This window comes from Cyclopterus lumpus, chromosome 9, assembly GCF_009769545.1.
Source record: "Cyclopterus lumpus isolate fCycLum1 chromosome 9, fCycLum1.pri, whole genome shotgun sequence".
Classification (NCBI taxonomy): domain Eukaryota; kingdom Metazoa; phylum Chordata; class Actinopteri; order Perciformes; family Cyclopteridae; genus Cyclopterus; species Cyclopterus lumpus.
Genome location: NC_046974.1, coordinates 16,305,065 through 16,330,357, shown reverse-complemented (window position 1 = coordinate 16,330,357; position 25,293 = coordinate 16,305,065). Strand labels below are relative to the sequence as shown.

General features: G+C 43.3%; 2 protein-coding genes across 3 annotated transcripts; both read right to left on the bottom strand.

The window, feature by feature from the left end:
- Positions 1–146: 146 nt before the first annotated feature.
- On the bottom strand, positions 147–19,121 carry epg5 (ectopic P-granules autophagy protein 5 homolog (C. elegans)). Of its 2 annotated transcripts, none has more exons than XM_034540598.1 (45): positions 18,482–19,121; positions 17,412–18,041; positions 16,931–17,191; positions 16,628–16,826; positions 16,386–16,501; positions 16,154–16,261; positions 16,004–16,077; positions 15,745–15,853; positions 15,352–15,466; positions 15,128–15,278; positions 14,891–15,052; positions 14,645–14,802; positions 14,325–14,476; positions 13,989–14,129; positions 13,707–13,868; positions 13,499–13,621; positions 13,145–13,407; positions 12,922–13,062; positions 12,681–12,825; positions 12,117–12,314; positions 11,627–11,734; positions 11,408–11,530; positions 9,420–9,586; positions 9,082–9,318; positions 8,837–8,960; positions 8,550–8,694; positions 8,259–8,430; positions 7,938–8,100; positions 7,620–7,762; positions 7,371–7,527; positions 6,941–7,135; positions 6,631–6,844; positions 5,979–6,163; positions 5,641–5,848; positions 5,476–5,551; positions 4,973–5,073; positions 4,697–4,872; positions 3,883–4,107; positions 3,590–3,799; positions 2,471–2,615; positions 2,134–2,376; positions 1,599–1,812; positions 1,290–1,508; positions 1,076–1,190; positions 147–984 (listed from the first exon to the last, which is right to left on the bottom strand). In XM_034540598.1, the coding sequence occupies exons 1-45, from the start codon at positions 18,533–18,535 to the stop codon at positions 802–804; spliced, it is 7,710 nt and encodes a 2,569-aa protein (XP_034396489.1). In that variant the 5' UTR covers positions 18,536–19,121; the 3' UTR covers positions 147–801. The 2 variants fall into 2 exon arrangements, with proteins under 2 accessions (XP_034396489.1, XP_034396490.1); XM_034540599.1 differs by having other exon boundaries at positions 16,386–16,498.
- Positions 19,122–21,108: 1,987 nt separating this feature from the next.
- On the bottom strand, positions 21,109–24,867 carry LOC117735924 (protein limb expression 1-like). The gene is made up of 7 exons (XM_034540843.1): positions 24,838–24,867; positions 24,583–24,658; positions 23,903–24,108; positions 22,918–23,058; positions 22,726–22,821; positions 21,634–21,711; positions 21,109–21,519 (listed from the first exon to the last, which is right to left on the bottom strand). Exons 1-7 carry the CDS (start codon positions 24,865–24,867, stop codon positions 21,109–21,111), a joined length of 1,038 nt encoding a protein of 345 aa, XP_034396734.1.
- Positions 24,868–25,293: the final 426 nt, after the last annotated feature.

Below are 25,293 nucleotides of genomic sequence, written 5' to 3'. Positions count from 1 at the left end.
GCATCAGTATTACAGTGCGCACACTACTTTATAAGGAAGCCACGTAGCGTGGGACTTTGTAAGTGGTGCTTAGTGGACCTTCTAGTGCATGTGCTTATTCAGGCTGCAGTCTTTGTGCCCAACACAGAGAGATGAAACAACTGCAGTACATGGTCAACACGGTTTAAGCGAGCAAATTAAAATAACATCTCTTTGGCAAAAACAAGGAAAGCACTTTAAGCTGAACATAAACACAATACTAATACGAATGTCTGTTCCTAAAGATGATCACTTCATACAAAACAGCCCCTGTATTCATCTGTACGTGTACAGCATCTACGAATGAGAGATTGTAGCTAGATGCTAGCATCAACAGCCCAGTATTGAATTCTGCTTCAATAAATATGTGCAACTTTCTCTCAAATCAAGAAGAGAACAGAAGGATTGAAGACCAACAGGCAAGTTATATAAAGAGCAACAAGGCATACACACGAGAGAAGAAAGCAAAGTGCGAGTAAAGTTTAGAGGTTAGCACATAACATTTCTTATGGCCGACTGGTTTTCTGACCCTTCATTAAAGATTACCAGTCACAAAGTATTCTTTTACAAAATGCACATCAAGCTCTGATGAACTGCCAGCGTCCGTCACACAAAGACCTCGCTGATGAGACATGTCGCTCTCGCAATTCAATGTTACTACTTGAAAACGTTGTGCTCCAGAAAGATGTTCTCTCTACAGAACAGAGGTCAACTGTCACTGTATTTGCTGCAGACAAGACAAACGTCAACTTGGATCTCCAGCAGTGTCAGGTTAAGTCACGGTTAACGGATAATGTGTAGGTATCTGAGGTCAGGGTATAGGAGGTTGGCTAGCAGGGCCAGCAGTCGCGGTCCATCTCTGAGACAGTGTCCTGGGTAGCGGATGAACTGGACAGATTTATTCACAGATTCCTCCAACTCGGAGTACTGCTTATTGCTGGACATGGCCTCCAACACCCCCAACATCTGCATCCACAGAAAACACGAGAAATAAAAGTTATTTTTAAAAAGATAAATGTAGATAACAAAATGAAAACACTGTATATTTGTTGCATACTTGCTGTGCTTTCGCAGAGAGCTGCAAGTCGCTGGTGGGTTGGAGTCGAAGCTCGTTCTCTGATGGCATCTGGATTGACATGAATGCTCCCAGACTGCGTACAACCACCCTGAACCTAGATGTACATTAGACATGAATTAAAAGGAGGGTTATCAACAATGATGAATACATATTTTAGTGTGTTCATTGGCGACGGAAATGCATGTGAGCTTACCTATTAGAAACAGGAGACCTCTTCCCCAGGCCGATTGCTCCCAACAATCCAGAGTTAAGTCTTTCTTCTCCCAGCTGAAGCAGCCTGGTTTGCAACCTCAACAGACCCATGACGACTCCTGACACTTCAGTCTGTCCCGCCTGCGGCTTCAGATGCTCCGCTGACAGACTCAACGCTTTGTGCCACCACAGAAACAGCTTGGCTTCATCACCTGGACCACTGGACACACCAAAGCACACATGCCGACATGCTAAATGGACTTTTCAAAAGCCATACCAAGCAACTAAATGAGAGAGTGAGGGGTCAAACCTGGGGAACACTTGATTGGTCCATGTGTTAATTAAAGCCAGAGTCCTCCTCTCATTGGCTGCTGTGTATTCAGAGTTGAGACGCTGCAGGATGAAGGCGTAGAGCGTCAGGAAGCTGCCCCCTGATTGGCTCTCAGAAAGGAAGTCATCCACTGTGAGCTCAGGCACCTGCAGCGATGCCAACACAGGACCCCAACCTACAGACTCCTCCTCCGCTGAAACAAAAACACAGATAGTGGAAAAGAAATACTAACTAACCAACTTTTTGGAAAAATTGGCCAACTTGCAACTTGTATGAGTAGAGGACCGGCAGTAAAACAAAATCTAACAAAAGCTCTGGACTTAAATGTCTAACTTATGTAAGATGATGTGTGTACATCATACTAAAATGTGCATGGGTATGCATGTGTGCAGGACATATCTACAAGAGGAGAATGCTTTAGTGCTTTTCTTTTACTGTAACAGTGAGCAGTAAACTGTACAAGCTTTCCCAAAAAAAGTAGTTGCAATTCTCTGTTAAATAATACTTTGGTTACCGTGGTTGAAGTACGCTGTAATGCATGCCTCCATGATCCTCGTCATGTGCCGCACTGATGCAAGACAGCGGGAGCAAGCTGTGAGGAGAGGCAGAATAGGGAAGCCCCTCCCCTTCCTGTCCAGCCAGATAATGACATGAGCAGCAAGAGCCTCGCCTGTTGAGACACCAACCCCATTCAGAAGAGCCAGAGCTTCGCTGAACAGACTGCAGAACGCCATGTGCCTCTGCTCCAAACCCGTCTCTGGAGATGAAAAGAGAAGGAAGTGGTACAACCAAAGTGATGAAAGGATTCATTACTGATGGTTGATGTTGAGGAAGCAAGGAGGACGACTCGCCTGGTGGGTTGAATGTGACGACGCTCTCCAGAAGAGACTCCAGCTGAGCCTCCAGGCTGCTGAGGCTGATGCTGCCTCCCTGCTCCAGGGTCACCAAAGACTGCACGCACCAGCACACATACGCTCCCGCCTTCAGTGTCTCCTCCTGACAGAAGGAAAGTAACACAGATTAAAGTGTTTGTTTGGGTCAATGCTGTACAGATATGGATAAAGAAATATATGCATTACTTTCTCATTTAGAATATATTGTGCACATTATAAGAGATATTCACAGTATGTGTCACCAAACTAAGAGCTCCTGTCCCCCAAAACAGTTTAATTGTCAAGCATTACAGATTTTGACTGATTCTTACCAAAAGAAATACATTAATACTTTTCTGATATTTAACATTTTATTGATTTATGATGGAATGATTGCATCTAGTTTCCAATTTCTTTCATTCATATTTTAGCTATACTCTGTTGTACCTACAGTATGCTTGCCAGTTTATGTTTAGGGAGTTGAAATACACAACAGAGTAAAGAAAATACATTGCTGGATCTTCTGTGTCCAGTAAAGCGTATAAGTGCATTTTGCCATAGTGTTTAAGATTACCTTCTGCTGCTCTACGTCCACAGCAACTGTCATGATTTAAGTGATACATTTACGTAATTTGGCTGAGTGATACAGAGCTGGCAAAGAAAACTGAATTGTTTAAGTCTAAATTTAATACGGATGTTCCAAGCCTCCCACTTTCACACAAGATGTATCTGCCTGGGGCAGAGTAGATAAAGGAGACACATTCATCTTTATAAACTTCAACATAAGGGCTCCTCTGTAGAATACAGCCATTCAATGTCAAGCATACTGTATCTAGTATCTCCATTCATCCTATCAATCAACTGTAAGCTGATATCTTACATCAATACGAAATCATTGCCACGTATGTTTTGTCATTTTTCTGGGCTTGAAACCTTGACTGAGCTGCCACCTACTACATACAGAGCTTACATGTAGGAGATTAAACCAACTTTAAAGTACTGTAGCTATAATAAATCAATTTAGACCTTAAGAGGTTTATGATGCCTCCATAAATCTGGGATTTGACTTTTAAAACAAACAGGTTTGTATTGTCCCACCCTGTGTGGAACTTCTTGAGGGAGGGGCCGGAGCCCAGCAGCACTACGCAGAGATTTCAACAGCAGCTGAAGCGCAGAATCAGCACTGAGCAGCAAGGAGGGCGGGTAGTGGGTGCCGACATATCCCAGAATGCCCTGGTATGAGGACAGGTCCAGTTGGTGCCAGGGTAGGGAGGTGGATTGGACCAATAGACTGAGTAGAGGGGAGTCCTGGAGGTTGAGGAGGAAACAAATTAATGAAGAAGGGACAAGAGGACTGACAGTGATTGGAAAACTAAATATTCTGGATTTACCTGCTGACTCAGGATTTGTTCCTCCTTTGCCAGAAAAACTAGCATGTATAGGAGATAGACTAACATGGTGTGTGACTCCTTCTGAGTACCCGTGTCTTGTAGAGTTGGATATGTTGTCATGGTGGGAGGTGTTTGCAATTGGTCACTTAGGACACTGACCCAGTTGACTTTGCATAACACTTCACCCAGAAAGAGGAAGCAACTCTTGGGACTTCCTCTCTCCACCTGCAGGCACAGGAAGGAGAGACACTTATCAATGACCTGAATACAAAACTAGAAAAGTATTGTATCTTAACTGACTGTGCTCAGAATATGTTTTACGTTTGTCTATTTGTTTGAGACCTACTTCATGCAAGATGCACATTCATCGCTAATCCAGTTATCGTGAAAGGAATCAGATTATCCTAAATATAAATACATGTATCTTATTCAATTTTGGAGGCACAAAGAAATAATAGTGAATTATACATAATGACAAGACTTACTGCAGGAAAATAACATATTGGTAAACGTGTCAATGGTTTAATTTTTGGTAAGCTTTCCCATTCATGGATAAGCGATAATAAGCAGCATTTTTGTTTGAATTAAATTATATGTTTAAAACTGTGCAGCTTCTATACAGCAGCCTCTCAAGAGCCATGTGGGTATTGAACGGCTGGAGCTTGTTTCCAGGAACAGAGAAGTCAAGCTAATAATAGGAGCTACTGTAGGGGGTCAAAGACGAGGTCTCAAATTAACAAGCTCCCCTGTGTCATGCGTGTCTAGACAAGTGTGCAGTTTTGGGGGTCGGCAGTCGAAGAGCAGAGTGTCTCACATTGAATAGTTGCTCCATCAGCTGAGTGTCAGGGTGCAGGTGTCTCCAAGGCAGGCTGCGGAGGTGTGTGTGGTACAGGTAGAGAAGGTGCTCGGGTGTATGGGGAGAGGTGCAGTTCTCACAGTAGTGCATCATACACAGCCACAGTGCACCTCTCTGGCCGGGGAGCAGACAATCTGAAACACACGCACACAGACAAAGTTTGAAATAACTTGCAATAACAGTGCAGATGAAAACACTCACTCATGCGTGACCACAGGACTGCTGGGTACCCACCTCTGAACTTGTGATACAGCATGTCAGTGAGTTGAACATACAGGCCAACCAGACATCCTGCTGCACTTGCGTCCGTCTCCAGCCAGGGGTAACACTTGAGACTGAGACAAAGAAACACAGATGTTGACATCTTCTTTGTTTTTAATTTTCCTTTCCCTGGAAAGCACTAAACTGCTCTCTATATGCATCAACCAGAAGAATCACAGTAAAAACCTCTGGCCCGATGAGAGACTTCATTGTGACTTGGCAAAGTTCCAACTAAATAAATATCTATTGTGGTTTTTTGTCTTGTTTGTGGTTCATTTTGTGTGCTTCGGAGATAAATAAATCCAACTGTTGCTTCACTCATCATGTTAATCTACTATCCACCTGCAAAAAAGGGGCAAACAACATCTGGAAAAAATTATGGCATGTGAATATTTGATTTGCTGTCCTCTGGGAGTCTGTGCTCATATCTGTTCCCCCGTCATTTAAAACGAGAACTGAGGGTGTTGGATGCTTACCCGCCATCATCAGTGTCCAGAGGAAAGATCCAAGGCTTAAATAACTTGACAATCTTACTGTGCAGGTCCTGCAGAGCTGTGAAAGTGCAAGATAAAGGTCACTTTCATACTGACGGAAACAACCTGTATTACGGTCCTCAATATGCGCTGACAATTGGTGGTTACCTTTCATTATTTTGCCGCTGCCCACTGACTCTCTGGCACAGCCGCTGAGCTGCACGTTGATTAGACAACCAGCCAAATGTTCCCAGAAGGAAACCACCTCACTGATGTAGGGAGTCCAGGTTGAGTAGAGGCCAAAGCTACGGAGGTTTGGCTTACTGAGACGGCTCCGCAGGAAGTAATCACTCAGCCAAATAACTGTCTCATCCACCTGTTGTAAACCAATGAAATCAGACAGCCTTGTTGGATACATAATTCATGTTTAAGCATCATATAATATAGTGAGACAGACAGGATCACATTTTTCCAAGAATCTGTACAACAATACCAACAGTAGTTACCTGCTGAAGGGAGAGGCTGATGGAGGGCCTGTAGGAAGAAGCTGGAGATGTGACAGCACGGCCAGAGACAGTGGTGTTGAGTGCTAGTTCAGTTTTGCTTTTAGTATTGTGGGATGGAGGTAAGCAGCCCAGCACTCGCAGAGTCACCTTCCAGCAATCAGGATTCAGTAACTGGTTTGAGGAGCCTGGTAAGGTTTAGAAATGCCTTTGTTTGTCAAAGTGGTTGCAAATCAAACGCCTAAATCCAATATTCTTGAAATAAAAATACTATATAAAAATTTTAGACTCTGAATTTGCACACACATTTTATCTCATGGAGGACCTAAACTCTGTCTTGATAAAACTAAAAAACACTTGTGTGACGAGCTGATTCAGTAGCTTGATGGAATGATTCAGTTTTGTTAATTAATTAAATCTCCTTTTGTTAGGGAGATGAGTAGGAGGCAACCTTTCAGAAGGATGAATGTGTTTTGATGAATCACTTAAATGAACAACAAGAGGACTAATTGCTCTAAATTGTATTACCAACCAATGTTTAACATAAAAATCAAAGACCAAAAAATTAAAAGCTGCTGTTCATGCAAGTCTTTGCAAGGTAGTGTGCAGTTCAATGTGGACACACACTCTCTCTCTCTCTCTCTCTCTTTCTTACTGGTCATAAGCAGACGCAAGCAGTCACTGTAGTGATCGGGAAAACGGTGGCGTAAAATCCAGGTCCAGTGTTTGGTGAAAAGGTGAAAAGGTGTGAGAAGTTCTGGCTCAGGGTCTCGGCCACAGACGCAGAGAGCTCCATGGACCAACTCCAGCAAACGGGTTCTCTCCGAAAACACAGGATGGGCTTCATTCAGCCACTGAGACAAATCAAACTAGACAGAGAGAGGTCAAAGTGGTTTACTCTAACTGTACTGGCTTTAGGCATTTATCAAATGTCTTCACTGTGTTGCATCTGTGTCAAAGCCAACCTTTGTGAGCAGCATGAAAATGACATCAGCACTGTCCAGGTGTAAGGATGTCACTACATCTTGGTAGAGAAAGACGAGCTGACTGGGTGCTGAATTGGGAGTGAAGAAGGGGGAAATGAGTGAGCAAAGATGCCTCTGCTCCAGGATTGTCTTCAGGACACAACCACATTCCTCTGCATTTCCCTGGATAAACACCTGGACACAGGACAAGAGTACAAAGCAATTCAAGCAAGCTTCATTCCTTTAAGGGGTAAAACGAGAGTGAACCTGCCCCTGTTAGCAATCAATTAGTCGCAGCTGTGTCCTGCTGTGTTCAGGAATCAAGCAGGGTTAATCTAACCCATAGATATTTACTCAGGGCTTGATATAAATCTACTGCCATTTGTGTGTGTGTGTGTGTGTGTGTGTGTGTGTGTGTGTGCATGCGCACCTGTCCCAGTATCTCCACACACGAGGACAGGTACTGCCGTGTTGGGGGATGCCGCAGTGTGTCTTCACACACAAAGGAGACCACCCGGTAGAAGGCAGACACCCCGACATGCTTCACGGCTGATGATTTCTGTGCCTTGTACATATTCACCAGAGCCCTGGGCACAACACATGCATCAGTCAAAATGTATTGTGATGTTGTGCATGTTTTTTTCTTTTCTTTAAATCAGCACCCTCCGTTTAAACTGACGTAATAAAGTTCTCTGTGTGGACAGCAGCCTGGGCCAGGCTTTGAGGTGGAGGAGCCATGGCGTCGGCTTGAAGCTTCTTGACGTCCCGACGCAGTGACGTTATCTGAGTCTGCACTGCCTCCTTCCTCTGGACACACTCGCACTACGCAGTTATGGAGACCACAAGCAAAGACATTAATATATAACAGCAAACACATTATGAATATATATATATATATATATATATATATATATATATATATATATATATATATATATATATATATATATATATATTATGTTCAAAATGTGGCTAGTGGCTGGTTGAGTGGTCTTACAGTGACAGTGATGTTTGCGGGTCCCTGGCACGGCTGCCCACCCTTCCCTTTACACTCCAGGGCCATGGTGACTTGCTCTGGTTGGTTCTTGTACAGTAGAGGAAGGCTCTCCAGCAGCTCCTGCTCCATCGCCACCTGCTGGGCTTCACGTGCAACTGCAATCCTGACACCAAGATGAACAAGTGTTTCCTAATCACAGCGTAATTTGATTTTTGTTTTCATGTGTGGTTTATATGAGTACAAACGGGTGTGTGCATTTCTGTGAATGCACGTGTGCCACTGATGATGAAATGTTTTAATGTTTATATGAACTCCATGTACCTGGCCTGCTCCTGCAGGATGCTAAGGTCCTTCTGCAGCAGTTCAGCAGCAGCTTTAGAGTCCGTAAGGCAGGTGGTGGGGACTTCAGCTACTGGTGCCTTACGCTGCCGCAGCTCTGGAGCTGGATGGGGGACTGGGTGCTTCTGCAGGTTGGATAGGATACGATCCCTTGCTGCACACAGAGAGACACAAAAGCACAACATTGAAACTAGTAACTCCCAAAGAAGAAAAAGGTCAACTTTCATGTTGACCATTGAAGTGAACCATTTTGGATCCATTTTGGATCAATACCATTGTTGAGGCTGGTGTAGTCAGTGAAGCCGGGGTGTTGGACTTGCAAGAAGATCGGCTCACTCTGCACCTTTTCCCACAGAGAGAGAACCTCTCTCTCCTCATACTGCAGACGCTCCTGGTCCACATACTCCAGCCACAGTTCCTACAGCAAAACACGACAACAAAAATTTAAATGCAAAGAGCTACATAATGTACCACTCCACAATGACATTCGACAAGCCTTTTACAATTACTGTACCACATAATTGACATTACAAAATGTAAACACACAAAGATAAACCCACCTGCTGCCGCTGCATGATCTGTGCCAGTCTGTGTGGTTCATACTTGGGAGGAAGAGAAGGAAGGTACACTTCCTGCTTCTGCAGAGTCTCATCATCCAACCATATGGCAAATACACCAAACAACCTGTATGCAACCAATGAGCAGATATCTGAGAGCCTGTTACCACACTAATGGCTGCTACTACCTGCCAAATAGCAAGGAGGAATGAATTTTGAGTGAACACATCAGTGCATCAGTGACCTACCTGACCAGCTCTGTGTGTAGCTGAGGAGAGGTGAGGTAAGGGGGCCGGGGATTTTCGGGGCTTTCGTCACTCTGGCTGTCTGATGAAGGGGTGTGTGCTGGGGGCACCCTGAGGGCCTGGCTGGCAGCATGGTGGAAGTCAGACACCTCCTGTATTCTCTGTCTCAGGTCTCTGAGTAAAGCAGCCTGGGAAGAGGCCTGGAAGAACCTTCTGCCGATACATCCACCTGCAACCAGCCTGATGGACAACACAACGAGAGACAAGGTGCCTTCACGGGGATTCTGCGTTATTCCTTGTTTCTCTGGCTAGGGATAGCACTGTGTGTGTGAGCATCATACCCATACTCAGGTCCTGGTTGTCTGAAGTACAGCTGTAGGAACTTCTGCCACACCAGGGGAAGGAGGGGGTGGTCTAAAGGCGTGGCTAAGGCCTGACACGCCCATCGGTACACCTGCAGTCGCTGCAGAGATGGTGCTACTGGCAACTTCAGCCTCTGCTGGGCATTCTGGTTCAGACACAGACACACTGTTAACACCATCTACGTACAGCAGTAGACCAGACTGCTAAACATTCTATGGCACTGACCGTTGACTTTGTAAGTACGTTTAGTTACAACTCATCTCACAAATATCGGATTACGCTAATGTTTTATATCAGCTAGCATTCAAAACTATTCTTCTACCTCTTAATATAGTTTATAATTGACTATGCCAATTCATTCTTGTCTGTCCTTTCATAAACCATTTTGTACAATGTATGACACTCTAGTGAAAGCTGGTGTGACGGGCCATTTCGACATGTCATGGGTGTAATTAATAACATTAATCATGTCCTTGCTCCATTTAGACCCTGCATGTTGGCTTACTGGAATGGTTGTGACATACATAACAGGACTATACTAACTTGTATTCATTACACTTGTGTTTACATTGCTATGATATGTCATGTTTTCTAGTCTCAGTCAAGATTCAAGCTGCAGCTTTCTGAACCTTTTGAAGACTTATTACTATTGCTTGCTTTAAAAAGTTTTAAAATGCCAATAACGAATGAAACGGTCAGGTTTGAAAGCAGTTTTTTGCTGACAGCATGACTGAAGAAAAGCCTGAAAATGTGCAGGTCCTGAGTTTGTCACTGTGTCAAACCGCACTAATTAGTTAATTTCAATCACCTGTGTCTGTCTAGCAGCAATCAAAGGTTGCCATGGTGATGGTAACTGCTAAGTGACTCCTCTTCAGCCCTAGTGTCAAAAACCGCAAACTGTACATTTGATTCCATCATTATGTCTGCAAGCAGTGCAATAATTCCTACATTTTGACAAGAAGTTATGTATGAAGAGTGGAAATGGGAGCAAGATTTTAACGCTCCTCTCCAGCTGTGGTGTGTCAACCGATTTTAAACTCAGATAAGGTCTGAAAACAACCTCAAATGCAAACTGTGATAATTCAAAAAAATAAAGATATTGAAAAGATATATTGATATTGAAACTTCTGCTTTAATAGTTCAACATATTGGAACCTGTTAAACGATCAAATGAATTCTGTAACAAAAAAAATGTGGACGCAAAGTAGAGCATGTTTCAAAGGATTTGACGATTTTCTCCAACGAGTTAAATTGTAAAAATGTGAAATTGTCTTTAAAGGAGCTGAACATTTTGATATTCCAATGGTTTCTGTAGCAGAACAACATACAGAAATAGAAGTTTAAGAATAAATATTTGGATCACAACAGAGCAGCCATGTTGACATGTCATTGCAGTGTAAACACAGGTGGAATGAACGGCGCCTCGTCTGGAAAGTGGAGGAGAGCAGAAGGCAGCAGCAGGGGGCGTAACGTTTTCAGCCGCCTTCAAAGAATAAACAGGAAATCCATTCTGGAGGCTATTTGTAGTTTGCAGACCTCTTTCAGATTTATTCATAAGTTTAAGAATATATGAATATATATATATATATATATATATATATATATATATATATATATATATATATGGAAATGTGCGTGTATCTGCATTGGATTTATTCTTTTTCTGACCACATGTGCATGACGTCAGAGCAGGTTGGGATTAAGCCGGACACTAATCTAACTAGCATGCATTGTGCGGTGGTCGCCGGCAGTCGATTCTGCGCAGGACCGGCTCATCTCGAAAGAGCCCAATAACTATGTTGCCATTCTATTCAGTGTGTCACAGTCATTCCAGTGAGCCAACATGCACAATACCAGCATAATTGTACAACATGTTGTCCTCCACTAACTGTGTCCTGTATTGTGAAACCTTTTTCTAAATGCTACATTGACATCTCAACGAATGTAAAGCTTTGTGTCTGTATACCTTTAAGGCTTGTTCTGGGGAAATGTTGGGCTCTGACAGGAGCTCATGTTCAATACAGCGTCTCAGCTGGGAATCCTCCTCAAACATGCCCTCCATATTCAGCACTTGCCAGGCAAACCAAACCTACAAAACACACAGACAACACCTGTCATGAATGAGGACATTAATAATATGATCACGAGTAATTGCACATTTCTTTAGTGCTTTAGAGACCCTCACCTCCGCACTCAGGGATTGGCCCTCTATGAATGAGGGTGTGGCATTTCCAGCAATCCAGCTAACCAGAGAGGAGAGCAGACCTTGTTCTCCATGGTAACCCAAGGCATTCTGCATGAGGTTTAACAATTGTGAAATTTACAGCTATTGTTGGTGACACTGCTTACTCGGTGGTCCTAGCTCACTGGAGTTTTCCTGAAGGAAACATTTTACTGGTGATTCATCGTTCAAGTACACTTTCAGAATATAATGTCTCATGATCAGTTCTCTCACAGAATGAACTAGAATTCATAGCTTAAAGGGGAAAAAAGTTCAGCATCCCTCACCACCAAGCTCCTGCTCTTACTGTAATGTGCAACCCATTAATGTTAATGTTAAATGTATCTTTAAAATGTTACTGAAGGCTGTTTGCAGTGCTAAATTCAGCATCTACACTTGTGAGACCTAAAGAGTCCATAAATAATACAAACATCAATCATGACTTAGTAAATACCTTATGCTCTTGGTACAGATGTTTCTGCACACATTCCTCCTGAATGCGTTTGAATGCCGCACAGCAGAGCTGATCCATGAGGAACAGGACAGTTTTGTCCCGATACCACAGGTTCTGCTGAGTCAAGATCCTCACCCAGAACTCCAACACCGCTGCAGCACCGACACGACCGGGCTGTGAGCTCTCCACCACGTGGCTCTGGAAGATACAACACACATATTTATACATGTTCTCTTTGAAAAAGATGTATGGGAGAAAACAACGTAATGATTTCACAAGACATTGTTGCTTTAAAATGTAAGCTATCATTTGTATTTATTGCGTGTGCTTTTTTTAACAAATCTTGAGGAAATGTTTTGAGATTAAAACCTATTTATACTGTATAACATGCAGTTTATCTTGTGCATATGGTACCAACATTGTTTCTGGGTAAAATTCCAGTGCCTATACTTTTGATATTAGTGACACCTACGGACATAAACAATGTAAAGACTTTACAGTCGGTTTCTGTGACGGCTGAAGTGTGGCAATACATCTTTACAATAAAAGGTTGTCGTGACGGACCTGAATGACACTGTTCAGATGTCGGACAATGTCTCCATAATTGGTTCCTGTGAGCAGTGGTGCGACCCGGTGAGTGACCTGCTGTGTCACACCTTGAGGACACACGCTGTCGTACTGCAAGAACAACTGGATACAACTTACAAACCTGCAATTAACAGAGGGAAGAATAATTTAGGTGGTGGCAATAAGGTGGCTGCTACAATAACTATATTATTGGCTGTGTGTGATGGATGCATCTTACTGAGAGTTATTGAGCAGGTAGAAGCTGAGAGGGTAGGTTGGGGGTAGGATGTTGTCCAGAAGATGCACCGCAGCTCTCAGATGGCGAGATTGTATCAGACTCTTCAACAACTCGACTCCATCAGTGCAAAAGTGTTCAAGACTAGAAAAACGCAAGAGAAGATCTCAATTCAAATTCCATGTAGAAATCAACCACAAATATCAGGCACCGTGTGGGTACACACCTATGGCCCACTGTCGTCATGGCAATGGATAGGTAGCATCCAATAGGGATGCCTGCTTTTACAGCCCTGATAACAGAGTGCATGCTGGGAGAGTGTGTAAGCTCTGGAGGTGGGTTGGACGCCAAAGCGGGGACCGACCAGGCTCCTTTAGGGTTCTGTGCATTGCCATGGAGTTTCAGCCTTAGCAACAATTGCCAAGCCCAATGACTAAAGGATGCTTCAGGAGAAACGCCCAAACGAAGGACACTGGCCAGGTAAGACACCTAAAGGGAGAGGATAAGAGAGAGAAAGATGGAAAAACAAGCCATGGTGCATGGTGGACGAAACATCTGCGAGGAAGGAGAGGTTCATCACCTGTTTGATTCCCTCTGATATGAGGCCACTGTACGGTTTGTCAGTGAGGTACTTTTGATAGGCTTCAGCCACCAGCAGAGCCACTTCACTGTGGAGAGATGACGACAAGGCCAAGGAGCCATCCTGCAAGAGGAAACAGGTTTACCTACAAACCCACAATTGCACTCATGATATCTAGACACATACTTTTCAATGAATCAGCGGCTACCTGTGTGTAACCCCAGTTAAGACCCTCCAGTATGACGCAAGCCAGCCGGTTCTCCACAGCAGACAGAGGATGTTGGAGCAGCCAGGCTCCGATCACACATATTTCTTCTGGCCGTGGCCGCCACAGACTCAAAGGCAGCTCTTTGCACAAGTACAGAGCCACCTAACACACCAGAAGCCAAATGTTCACACAGACAAAACAAAGTCAGAGCTGAATGACAAATAAGATTCTTGCCTCTCAATGTAGACAACCGTTAAGTCTTTATTGAATAGCAATACTAACCATTCCCACAGTTTGTATGGTCTCCCTCAGTCTCTCCAGGAGCACAGATATAACGTAGGGATGGGCTGTTGCTATGGCAGCCAGCAACTCTCTCCCCACCTTAGAGTAAGTTTCTCTGGTAGTCACACTAACATAAGACACCTGGAGCAGAGATAAGAGGAGATGTAAAAGAACAAGGTACTGTATGTCGTCTATCAAAGGGACCAGGTGGATTACTTTGGTCCTCTTTATGAAACACAGTATATAGTATCTGAGTATTCAGTAGCTATGTTTGACATCTAAATCACTCTACATATTTACATCCCTCTTCTAGTGTATTCCTTGTGCAACGCATACCTGGTACATCAGCAGAGTTATGGTTGTGATGAATGCAGGGTCAGAGTGCTGAGTCGGTGTGGCCATGTGTGCTAGTGCGGTGAGGAGGGAGATGCCATCAGAGCTGTTCACTTCACAAAGCCAGTGCTCAAACCTCTCTTGGTGTTCTGGGTCTGCAACAGACACATACAAATTTAATATGATGGTGGCAATTATCAACATCAGACTGATAAGAATAACTTATCATATAATATTTTTTTTAGCCTGGTTTTACAATCCCAACGCAATACCAAGTGTCTTGGTAATTGAGATGTGTGCAGGTTAGAAGCATATGCTGGTACCTCCAAGAGCCTGAATGCAGGAGCGCGTGTCAGTAGCAGTGCCGAATGTTTCCGGTTCTGCCGTCTCTGCGCACTGCATAACATAAAGGACCCTCCACAGCATAGAGCTGGACAGAGTCCCATATGGCATCTCTGACATAAACAACCAAATTCCCAACCTGTAAGAGACAACCACAGAAAACAAATGTAAAGTCATATAAATAAATTATTCCCAGTTAAAATGGAAACTTGAATCCAATTCCTCACCGTTTGTTTCTGAGTACATGTAACACAGCTCTCAGGAAGAGATTGTCATATTCCAGTTGCAGTTTGTCCAAAGACAAAGAGTATGCTTGAGAGCTGGATCCAGCAGCACCAGTTACACTCATATACTGGGCCCAGTGATCACTGACATAGCACACCGTCATTCTGATGGAAAAAATAGGATTATTTAATGTTAAATACTGTATGTATAGTTTGACTGTATATTATTGGTGCACTGACCGTATGATGTGTCCTATTCGTTTAACTAGCTGTCTGTATCGTGCTCTGTTGTAGGTTTGAAGACCAAGAGACAGAATCTCAATGAGTGAGGAGGCAAAAGCAAAAACACGCATCATCTTCTGACTGGAACAGGCCTTGGGTTGATACACACCTGGAAGGAAAGTGGTATGTTAGTTCATTCAGTGAGTGATGCAGACCAACAGACGGCAGACAGGCTCTCGCACCCTGCTTGCTCATCCCCAGCATGTGTGCATAGAGCTGCTGGAAGGGAAACTGGGTCAGCAGGGAGATCAGATCCTCCTCACAGAGCAGCAACCAGCTGCTATCTGGGTCCTCATCCTAAACACAGAGAAAAGAAATGCAGTTGGAGGCTCAATGACATAACACATAACAGCATCACAATCAGTGAAGGAAAACCAAACGGATACTTCATGGCAAATCCAGTTTTTATTTTAAACTTTATTTTGATTAACAATAGTACCTATCACATATATACCCACAACTGAAATTGTCCATCATATGAACTTTGCCCTATTTTTTTAAAGATAATTCTTGGTTTTCAAAGCGTTTTGTTTGTTTACTGAAAATACATTCAGTCATGGCCCATTTAAACATACCTCCTCTCCCGCTTCATCAACTAGTGTCCAGTTCCCAGACTCAGGTCCGGAAGCTGCTGAGCTCTGGCTCTCACATGGCTTCAGATGACCCAGAAACTCTGCACGGTGTCTGAGTCAAAACACAGAAGCCACCACCGGTTAGAGATGTTGGGTTGTTAGACCCTAAAAGGATGGACACTCATGGAAAACCAAAGACTTAGAGGCGCAGTGCAGAGTTCACGGTCAGTGATCAAGTAGCTTAAGGGTCTCTGGTATTTACCCTGAAGGCGACATTAAGACGGCCAGAGCTTGCATAAAGGGCAGCACTCCACAGGTGTTCCCCCAAACCTGAATCTGAGGCAGAAAAGACAACTCCAGTCACTATGTACAACCATTGCCATGACAACATTAAATGATGTCTCTTACTAACCTGAAGGAAGGATGCAGCCCACTTTCCAACCCCAGCAGGACAGCATAGAAGATGACACAGCAGGTACAGGTGCTCTCCTGACCCTCCCACATGCAGCAGGACTGCCACCTGGAGAATTGACCAGAACCATGTCAGTAAACACAACACAACAACACCTCAACCAAAGGAACATGGAGCAAGAAAAGTGGTGCAGTGAGTGTGTGTGTGTGTGTGTGTGTGTGTGTCTGTGTACCAATCTCTCCAGCCAGTGATGGATGTCTGTCTGGAACTGTGTGTCATCCAGGACTCTACGTGTGAAGCTAAACAGGACACTGATGGCCTCTTTCAAGGCGCTGCTAGAACAATCTGCTAACAAAAATATAGACACCGCTGATGAAAGGTCTGTACTTCACAGTAGTATTATGCATGAGAGGCATGTTTGTAACAGGCATGTTACAGCCACTCCATGGCATGTAGAATGTATACGTCTCTCACCTTTCAGTAGACGATACAAGTATGATTCCACCTGGAGGCGTGACAGCAGAGCAGTGTACGCATGCAGCGCCACCTTCTGATGGAGCAGTTCACTGCGAGCTTCAAACAGTCTCCTCAGCTCCGCCAGCACACTCTGACTGAACTCTGCCTGCTGGAAGCGGTGGTACCGACAGACCTTAGACTGATCTGCACACACACCCTGCAGGGAAGGGATTACATTGACGGTGTGAATACAGCAGAAGACTATGAGTTCATAGTTTTCTCTACACACTGTATTTCTGCTTTTTGTTTTAACCGCCACACCTGAAGAGTAAGCTGTTCATCTCTGAAGCTCCAGAGTCGATTCTGTGTGCTCTTGCAGTCGGAGGACTGTGTATGTAGCAGTGTGTGAGATTGGGTCAGCTGTCGACGACAGCGCCAGTAATTCTGCAGAAGTTCGGTCAGTTCGTGGTTCTCCTGTCGGGCTAGAGCACAGAACTGGGCAGCACACACTTCAACACCCTCTAACAAAGCTCGCAAACCTCCACCGGGCTCCAAAGCACTCAGCTCCTCCAGCGAGAACGGCTGCAGAACAAAAAACAGGAGATGATTTCACACGTTAATACATGTGTATATGTAAGGACACAATGACTTCCGTCACATAATAACTATGTTATTATCTAGGTCGGGCCAAAATTGCCAAAATAAAATATCAGAATATTTGAATGTTTATACACTAATATGATGTTTGGGGATGACAAACTAATAATCTAATTTATTGTTATCTCTTGGTCTATAAGATTACCTGAATTTCTGGAGCCGTCTTGGGTAATTCTGGGTAGAGTTTGCTTCTAGAAAGTTCTGCTACAGAATCCACAGGTTGCAAACTTGGGGGGGAAGATTCCTGCTCAGGAAGCGCCAACACTGCAGGTCCCTTTCCCCTATTTTTCACAGCTTCCTCGCAGAGCTGTATCACAGAGCCCTCCTCCAGTGTTGGGAGAGAGGGGTACAGTGCAGGGGCACTTGGGGAATTTGAGATCTGAAACTGAGTTGAAACCCACAGCTGATTCCAAGACTGTGTATCTTTTTCAAACTCAGTGGTCTGTGCTGTAACTTTAAGCTCAGCCCCATGAGCTGCCACCTCTCCGTCCTCCTCTTCCTCGTCTTTTGACTCTGATAGAGGCACTGTATCCTGTGATGTCTGAGGTGACAGTAAAGTCTCAGTTAACACTGACGTGGATAAAGTATGTGATGAGGAAGTCTGCTGTGTCTCACAGGGAAGAACTGAAGGCTGTGTTGTGGTCTCAGAGGGATGCTCATGATATGGCAGACTAAGGGGGATGTCGGTGAAGCCAGAGGTGGAGGCCTCATCAGACACAGCGGAGGGAGCTGTGGCTCTTTTGTCTTCCTCTGCCTGCTTCGGCTTCCTAACCAGCTGAAAACATAAAACAACAATCAGCGAAAACAACATGATTAACAACTCAGTATATGCAGTAGCTACATGTGACAAATGGCATGTGACTAAAGCACAAACACAATGACATATGAGGCAAAACTCTCAGCCCACTGTCCTATTAGGATTAGCTCCATTATTTAAATATTAAATGAAAGAGCTTATTTATATGTGGATGATGGCCCTTTATGTTTGGTGTCCATGTTATACAGCTTTTTAAGTTTCCTCCTAACGTCTGAAGACACGTATGTTGGATTGGACTCTGTAAATATGCCTCCGTTGTGAGGAGTGTCTTCATAACTGCGTCGCCTTGTGATTGACACGGGTAGACTTGTCCTGCCTCCCCTGCAATTACTGTTGAAATATAGGCTTTCCACCTGTGTGACCTCAAAAGAAGATATATTAAAGACTTGTTTAATCACCTGAGATTTTCCGCTGGTTTTTGCTTTGGTCTTCTTTGGTCTCGCAGCCTCCATCTTTAATGTCTGCTCTCTTCAACTTGTTCCACCTACCGAGACCCTCGACATGCAGCTGACTGAGATGTCTCCGGATGGAAACGATGCGGATCGACTGACATCAAACAGTCCTCACGTGTAAACTAGACGCACACAAACAGCAAGCGGTAGCTGGATTAGAAAGCGAGGTCTATCGTGTGATAAGCAGCGAGTGGCTGGCTGTGTTGACGAGATAAACACTTGCCACGGGCTGTAAACAAAGAACTGCGTGGAGAAACGTCCCTGTCGGAGGATAGCAAGGCAACGGCTAGCATGTATGTTAGCGTAGACACAATATCTAGAGAAAACATGTTCGTAAAAACGAAACCAGTCCCTGCTGATTAAACTCCACGTCGCTAACGTACACAACTGAAGACGCGTTGCAAAGGCTCAACTCGGCTAACGCCAAAGCTTTCAGTTCGTTATTAAGTCATTTATTTACCAGCCGCTCTATGTTTTCGGTTGTGTTGCTCACGTGATCAAAATAAGACGTTAACACGTCTGCTGGTCAGCTGTCATTTTTGTTTTGTTTGTTACAGGAATTTCGCAATCGCAGTCACGTGACAACTCCACCTCTCTACGGAAAGTCAGAGAGCCCAAACTGTATATTATACAGTCTACGAAGACCATAAACACAACTGAAAACATCACTGGCTTTCTGAAAGGTAACACGAGTTACGGATCAACGTCACTCTTGAAGGTCTGAGACCCGCAGCTCCTTTAAATCCAGATTGAAGACTTTTCTGTTTGCTGTTGCCTTTAATTGAACCAGATTCATGGATATCAATCAATTTCAGCATCTCAATAGGCCCCTACTGCATTTTATTTATTTAAGTGCACTGCAACTTTTAATCTATTTCTTGCTTTTTGACTGTTTTAAAAAATATTTTAATGAGTTTTCTTTTGCATTATGCTTTGATGTTTTTAATGGTTTTATGTGAAGCACTTTGAATTGAAATGTGCTATACAAATAAAATTGCCTTGACTTGCAGTGCTTCCCAAAATGTGTTTAAATAATATATGTATTGGCATACAGACAACAGTTAAGTATGAGGTTAAACCAGCATTGTTTTCGTTACTCAAAATCATCACAGACATTTTCGATACCTATTCAAGAGGTGTGAACTGGGTTCTTGAAGATGTCACAATGACTTGTAGTAACTATTACTGACATTAGGATCTTAAAACATGTTTTGTAATACAAGACAGTACATGTGGCTGGCAAATGCAATTACACTGACTTACTATATACTGTACTTCCAAATGAGATGCTCATTATCTTCCTCAAGTGGGATGGGTGGGTTGGTTAGTCAAATGTAAAACGTGTCATTAATATCAAGATATCTTTTCCAAGAGAAAGATAAAATCATGACATGTCAGCCACACGAATAAACAGTCCTCCCCACTGCAGAGTTGGTGTAATGAACCTTGAGAGATAATCGATCCTGTCATCTGGTGTCATGATTGTTTACTTTGATCTCAACAAAGGTGACTATACAAGATAACTAAACAGTTAAAAAGTAATCTAATTACACTGCAAATAATCATTTCTCAACCGTAGTCTGTAATAGACTTTAAAAAGCACCTAACCATTTCTAGCAGTGTTCATATGAAGGCACATACAGGTCATGAGTCACATAAAAAAAACATTTATTTACAATTGTATACTACAATGATAATAAAGAAACAAACAAATCCCTTTAAATTGCTTTCCCTCCCACTGCTCAACCAAACCAAAGATAATTGAATGTTCTAAGCCTGTGGACATTTAATCACAAGGAACATATTAAGTGCTAGTTCTTATAATTACAGCCGCTGTTGACGTGACCAGCCATCCAAATCTCTTTGATACATACCAGATTGTTTTCCAATCCAGCTGCTCTATGACATTATCAAATAAATGTGTTTCACAACTCTAACAAACTCTCATTCATAGCATCCAGCCATCACGTCATGCAACACGACACACAGTCAGTCAGTATCCTGAATCGCCCTCGCAAGTCATTTCGATTTAGGAAACCGACATGCCAGATGACATGCAGGAGAAAGGATGAGTGAGGCAGTGAGAAGTACTAAATTGCTGGTAGATGAAGCAGTTCATAGGCTAAATATATAGTTTTAAAATCCTGCATTTTAAGTTACAGGTGACATTGTGTATCCTAAAAAACTAACAAAAAGACTGCTGCTCTCTGTACAAAAAAATATAAATGGTCATTGCTACAGTTCAGCTACATCCTGACTATTAATTGTAATCATTTGTATGCTGTTTGTCTTGTGGTTCAAGTTGAAAATACATTACACACATGTTAAGTTCTATGATAATTTATATTTAATACGGCGATAACATTATTTCTACACTATTTAACACAATTATTCTTACTCTCGTGATTACAGAACTCTTTTTACAGAAAACCTGAAGAAAATGACAATGTTTTACCAAAGAGACGTAAAATCTCCAGTGGCAGAGTTTTAGCTCATTCACACACGTTTTATTGTCCATCTTCTACCTTCTGCTTCAATCTATTTAAGTCTACTGTGAGCCCGGTGAAGGACTGCTAGGAGGCTGTGTGTTTGCGAAAGGTTTGACAGGCTGTTTGCTTTGTGTTTTTATGGAGGGTCGGTGAAGGACTGCAGGGTGGGGTTATCTGGACTTCTGTGTCCTGGCTGTATAAGGTTTGCAAAGGAAGTTGTTCTTGCTTGTATGTGTGACCCGGTGCCTCGCTGAAGGCGTCAGGTGTGTGGTGAATGTATGCTTGACTCAGAGCCAAACTGAGTATCTCAGTCTTTTCCTTGTAGAAGCGCAGCTCTATGCCGCGACGGCGAGCCAACACCAGCTCCCTCTGCACCACCTGCAGCTCTTCCCCGAGTCGCCCCGGTGACCTCTGCTCCCGTCCGAGCCAATCCAGAGCCATGCTGCTGCGTATATACTCATCAAATCCTCGCTGAGAGTAATAGGAAATCACACTCTGAGGGGGAGCAAAGAACATAAGCAATCATCAGAATGTAGCAGCAGATGTACTGATGCTTTGTTACAGCTAGCTGAAACCAGGGATGATATATGGCCTTGGCAAGACCTGTACCTGTCGAGAGCACCGCCTTTCCCTCAGAGCCTTCAGTGTCCCATTCCACTGCAACAACTGGAAAATTGTCATCATCTCCTACAAAGGGAAAGAGGGGGAGAAAGTGGGTGAGAAGGAGAGAGAGAGAGAGAGAGAGAAAGTATTGTACAATCCCAAGAGTAATGACTTGAATAACAAACCCAAACATCCAGCTCTGTGTACATAATTCTGACAAAGATAATATATTATCAAGGTATTTCTTGAGCTCACACCATAACTGTGGATGATTGGTTTGAAAGGATTTTGTAAATCTCTTTGCAGCAGGTAGGTTTCACTCGGATTTATAAAACACTGTCTCACTGACCAGCTGCCAAGTGTTAAGAGCAAGTGTCATTAGTGTTACACATAGAGAGTCTATATATTAACTGAAATTGACCTAATGAGACACAGATGGAAAACATAACACACAGGTTGTCTGGGGTTGAAGTCCATGTTGTATCTGTGTGTCTGTTTCCAGCTTTGCATCGGCACCGTTACTTGTTTATGATTCTGTATGACTTCCAAGATAACACCTCCTTTATTGACTGCATGTATATATCTATTTATCACTGATGCTGAGTGTATGTATGTGTGTGAATACATTTCCTTGTGTGTATGTACAGGTGCGCACAAATCGAGGTGTGTATATTACTTGGAAGCTCTTTAGCAGGAATGACAATGGGCCCATTTCATCCTGCTAACCACCCTCTTACTGCAGACGTATGTATATTTACACAAAGGTAGACATATTAGATGTTACCGTGACTCCCTGCCGGGGAGTGAGATGGCATTGGAATAAATGAGCAAAACCATTCTAGGGGGAGAACAATGGAGGGTGGGATAACCCCCAGTGGCTGTGATTCTTGTCATGTTTGTCTTAATAATTCCTAATTGTGTAAAATAATACTGATTTAATTGGGGTCCAATTATAAATAGACAATTTAAGATCCCTTAGCAGCAAAGTACCCCTTTTCTAAGCCTGAATCCTTTGAAGTAAATAGATTTTTCTTGCAATTACCACATGATTTATGAGCACGGCTAGGAGAAAAATAGGTTTGGGCTTTTTTGTCTTACCTGAAACTCCAGCATTGTCTTTCCTACGTGGGAGTGGAGCAGCAAACTGTAGGTTCCTATGCTGGTGCTTGAGTCATAAGCATCTTCTACAGAGACCTTTACAGAGACAACAGTGCAGGTCAACATTCATGTTGCGACTAAATTCTTGTAATAAAAATGAAATGCTGCGCGTTTGCACTGGTTCACACTCACAGCACTGTCTGCGGCCGCCTGCTGCAAACTCTGAGTGATGAACTGAGGGTTGATGCGTCGACACGGCAGTTCGTTCACAAGTGAGTTCATCAGCGCCACACGGGCTGCATCCCGCCGAGCTTCTGCCTGAGTCTCACACACCTGTGGATGAGGAGACGATGAACACAACGGGTTAAGATGTCAGAAAGAGGGCAAAAAGAAGTGAAACGTTTTCAATTCAAACAGAAGTTTCTGGGTCTGCTGATACAGTATATGTGAGCTGAGGGTTGACTGATTTGAATGAACAATTCGGTCTGTAAACCGGTGCCCACTCTTCGTCAAGTTATGATGATTTTACACTTCATTAAAGCTAATCATGGGATCAGACCTCAGTTCCTCAATGAGATTAGAACATAAGAGGCATTCACAGATAACCAATCACATGCCTTCTCTGAGCTGGGGGCTGCTGTCTGGGCCCAAATGAGCCCATTGAGAGGCATTATTGGATTTAAACAGCACACCATCAATTTAAATACACCGTAAGAAAGTGTTTGTGAATGTGTGTTTATCCCTACTAAATGACCTTCAAGTGTTGTTTGTAAGCTCTTACCTCTGATACGAAAGTTAATGTAAGACAACAAATACTTTTGGTCAGAAAACAGTTTGTGTGAATCAGGGGCTGTTTTATTACTGTATCATTTAGTTTAGATATTCTGTGCTGCTGCAGAACAATTAAGAGAGGAAATTGCAGATTAAACTGTATTATTACTATGTTTGTAAGTTTAGTAAATACTAGTTCATTTGAAACTATAGCCACACAAACCGTTTATATAGTATAACAAGCTATAGTGTTTTTTTAAAATTACATTTACACGTTTATTTTTGGTCAAGTGCGTGTACTTCCACCGTCATGGAGGACAACTGGTGGGTCATTGACACGGGTCAGGCATGTCAGATAACTAAGTGTGGAAATCCTGCCAGTCAGCACAGATGATGATAAATGCACCTTATAGTTGCCGAAGCAGCTTCCTCCTGGCAGGGTGACGTAGCAGACATATGGAGGACCGGGGGACGGGGCCGACTCGTACAGCAGCAGGCTCTCTCTGTGGATGGCCGGGCCCCCAACAGAACCATCGGATTCACTGGAGGAACCATTTAACTGGCCGGTCTGCCTCTGCTCCCAGAAGTTATGGAGCATGGCCACTACATTCACTGCACACATGTAATAAGGACACATGTCTGAGTTTAATTTGTAAAATATTTCTATATATATTACTCTTCTGTGTTATCATCCCATGTTTCTTTGATCTCGCTCTGAGTAAACCTGTAAGAATACAAATGTTAACGGAAATATAAAAGGTAGATATCTCTACATCAGCATTCCCAGACAATGTTTATGTATACAAAATCAGCATTTTGTAACGCGTTGAGCTTCTTCTGACCCTGAAATAGGTTTGAAAGTATCCTGCGTCCTTCTCTTTGTACCAAACGATTGGCTGCGGCTCATGCAGTCTATGGCAGCAGGGATACAAAGACGGACACTTTTTGAAGGACTACTTTTCAAGAAATATAACAAAGTAATGAGAAAACAATTGGTTACAATAGTTATAACTGTTTGATTCTTTGATCTAAAACAAAAAGTCTATTTCCTGTCGAAAGCTACATTAAAGCTCCTCAGTTACTCACAGTCTTTGGTGTTGGGGTCAGTCTCACTCTGTGACAGGTATGACATGATGCTCTCCTCCACCTCCACTTCGCTCATCTTTATTCAGTGTTTACTTCCACAGCGGCCTCAAATAAAGTCAGTCCACTTTTTTCTCATCAAGATAATCCATCAAAACGGCACACATGACGTTAGAAATGAGCAACCACCTCCGCCACCACAGCTCAGGATGGGAACGTCACAAGGAATGAACTCGAAATGTGAAAGCCCCTCTGTACTCTCCCCATCTCCTCCTCCCGTGTGAACATCCCACCAGGGTTTTTTTTTTTAAGCGGACCACCTTTGTCACCCTCGCTGCCAATTAGCTCAGAGGGCCCCTCACTCTTTCTATACACACACACACACACACACACACACACACACACACAGAGAGGTGCAGAGCTGGAATGCTGGGCCTCTCCCCTCCGGCCATGCAGCTGGCTAATCCCTGAACAGAGTTGGACAGTCAGAGACCTGCACAAAGTTGCCAAGTTAAACCACAGATGGCACAATGTACCACCTCCAGGAACAGGAATAATATGAATTTGTGGAAGGGATATTACTGGATGCTTCTTTTTATATAAAATACCCTCAGTTCCCACCATGTTAGGGACAATTCTATCCAACATGAAGTGCATAACATGTGTGGGGGTGGGATACTTTTGACTTCACACACTAATTTGAGACCAGAGCCC

Excerpts from the sequence above, each read along its gene's own strand:
- epg5 (XM_034540598.1), bottom strand. The coding sequence starts at position 18,535 with ATGGAGGCTGCGAGACCAAAGAAGACCAAAGCAAAAACCAGCGGAAAA. Across the intron at positions 9,319-9,419 it reads CAACCAGGACCTGAGTATGG|GCTGGTTGCAGGTGGATGTA; the intron begins GTATGATGCTCA and ends GTTGTCCATCAG. Across the intron at positions 4,108-4,696 it reads TGATGGAGCAACTATTCAAT|GTGGAGAGAGGAAGTCCCAA; the intron begins GTGAGACACTCT and ends CTGTGCCTGCAG.
- LOC117735924 (XM_034540843.1), bottom strand. The coding sequence starts at position 24,867 with ATGTTCACACGGGAGGAGGAGATGGGGAGA. Across the intron at positions 21,712-22,725 it reads AGACAATGCTGGAGTTTCAG|GAGATGATGACAATTTTCCA; the intron begins GTAAGACAAAAA and ends TTCCCTTTGTAG. Across the intron at positions 21,520-21,633 it reads AAAGGCGGTGCTCTCGACAG|AGTGTGATTTCCTATTACTC; the intron begins GTACAGGTCTTG and ends GCTCCCCCTCAG.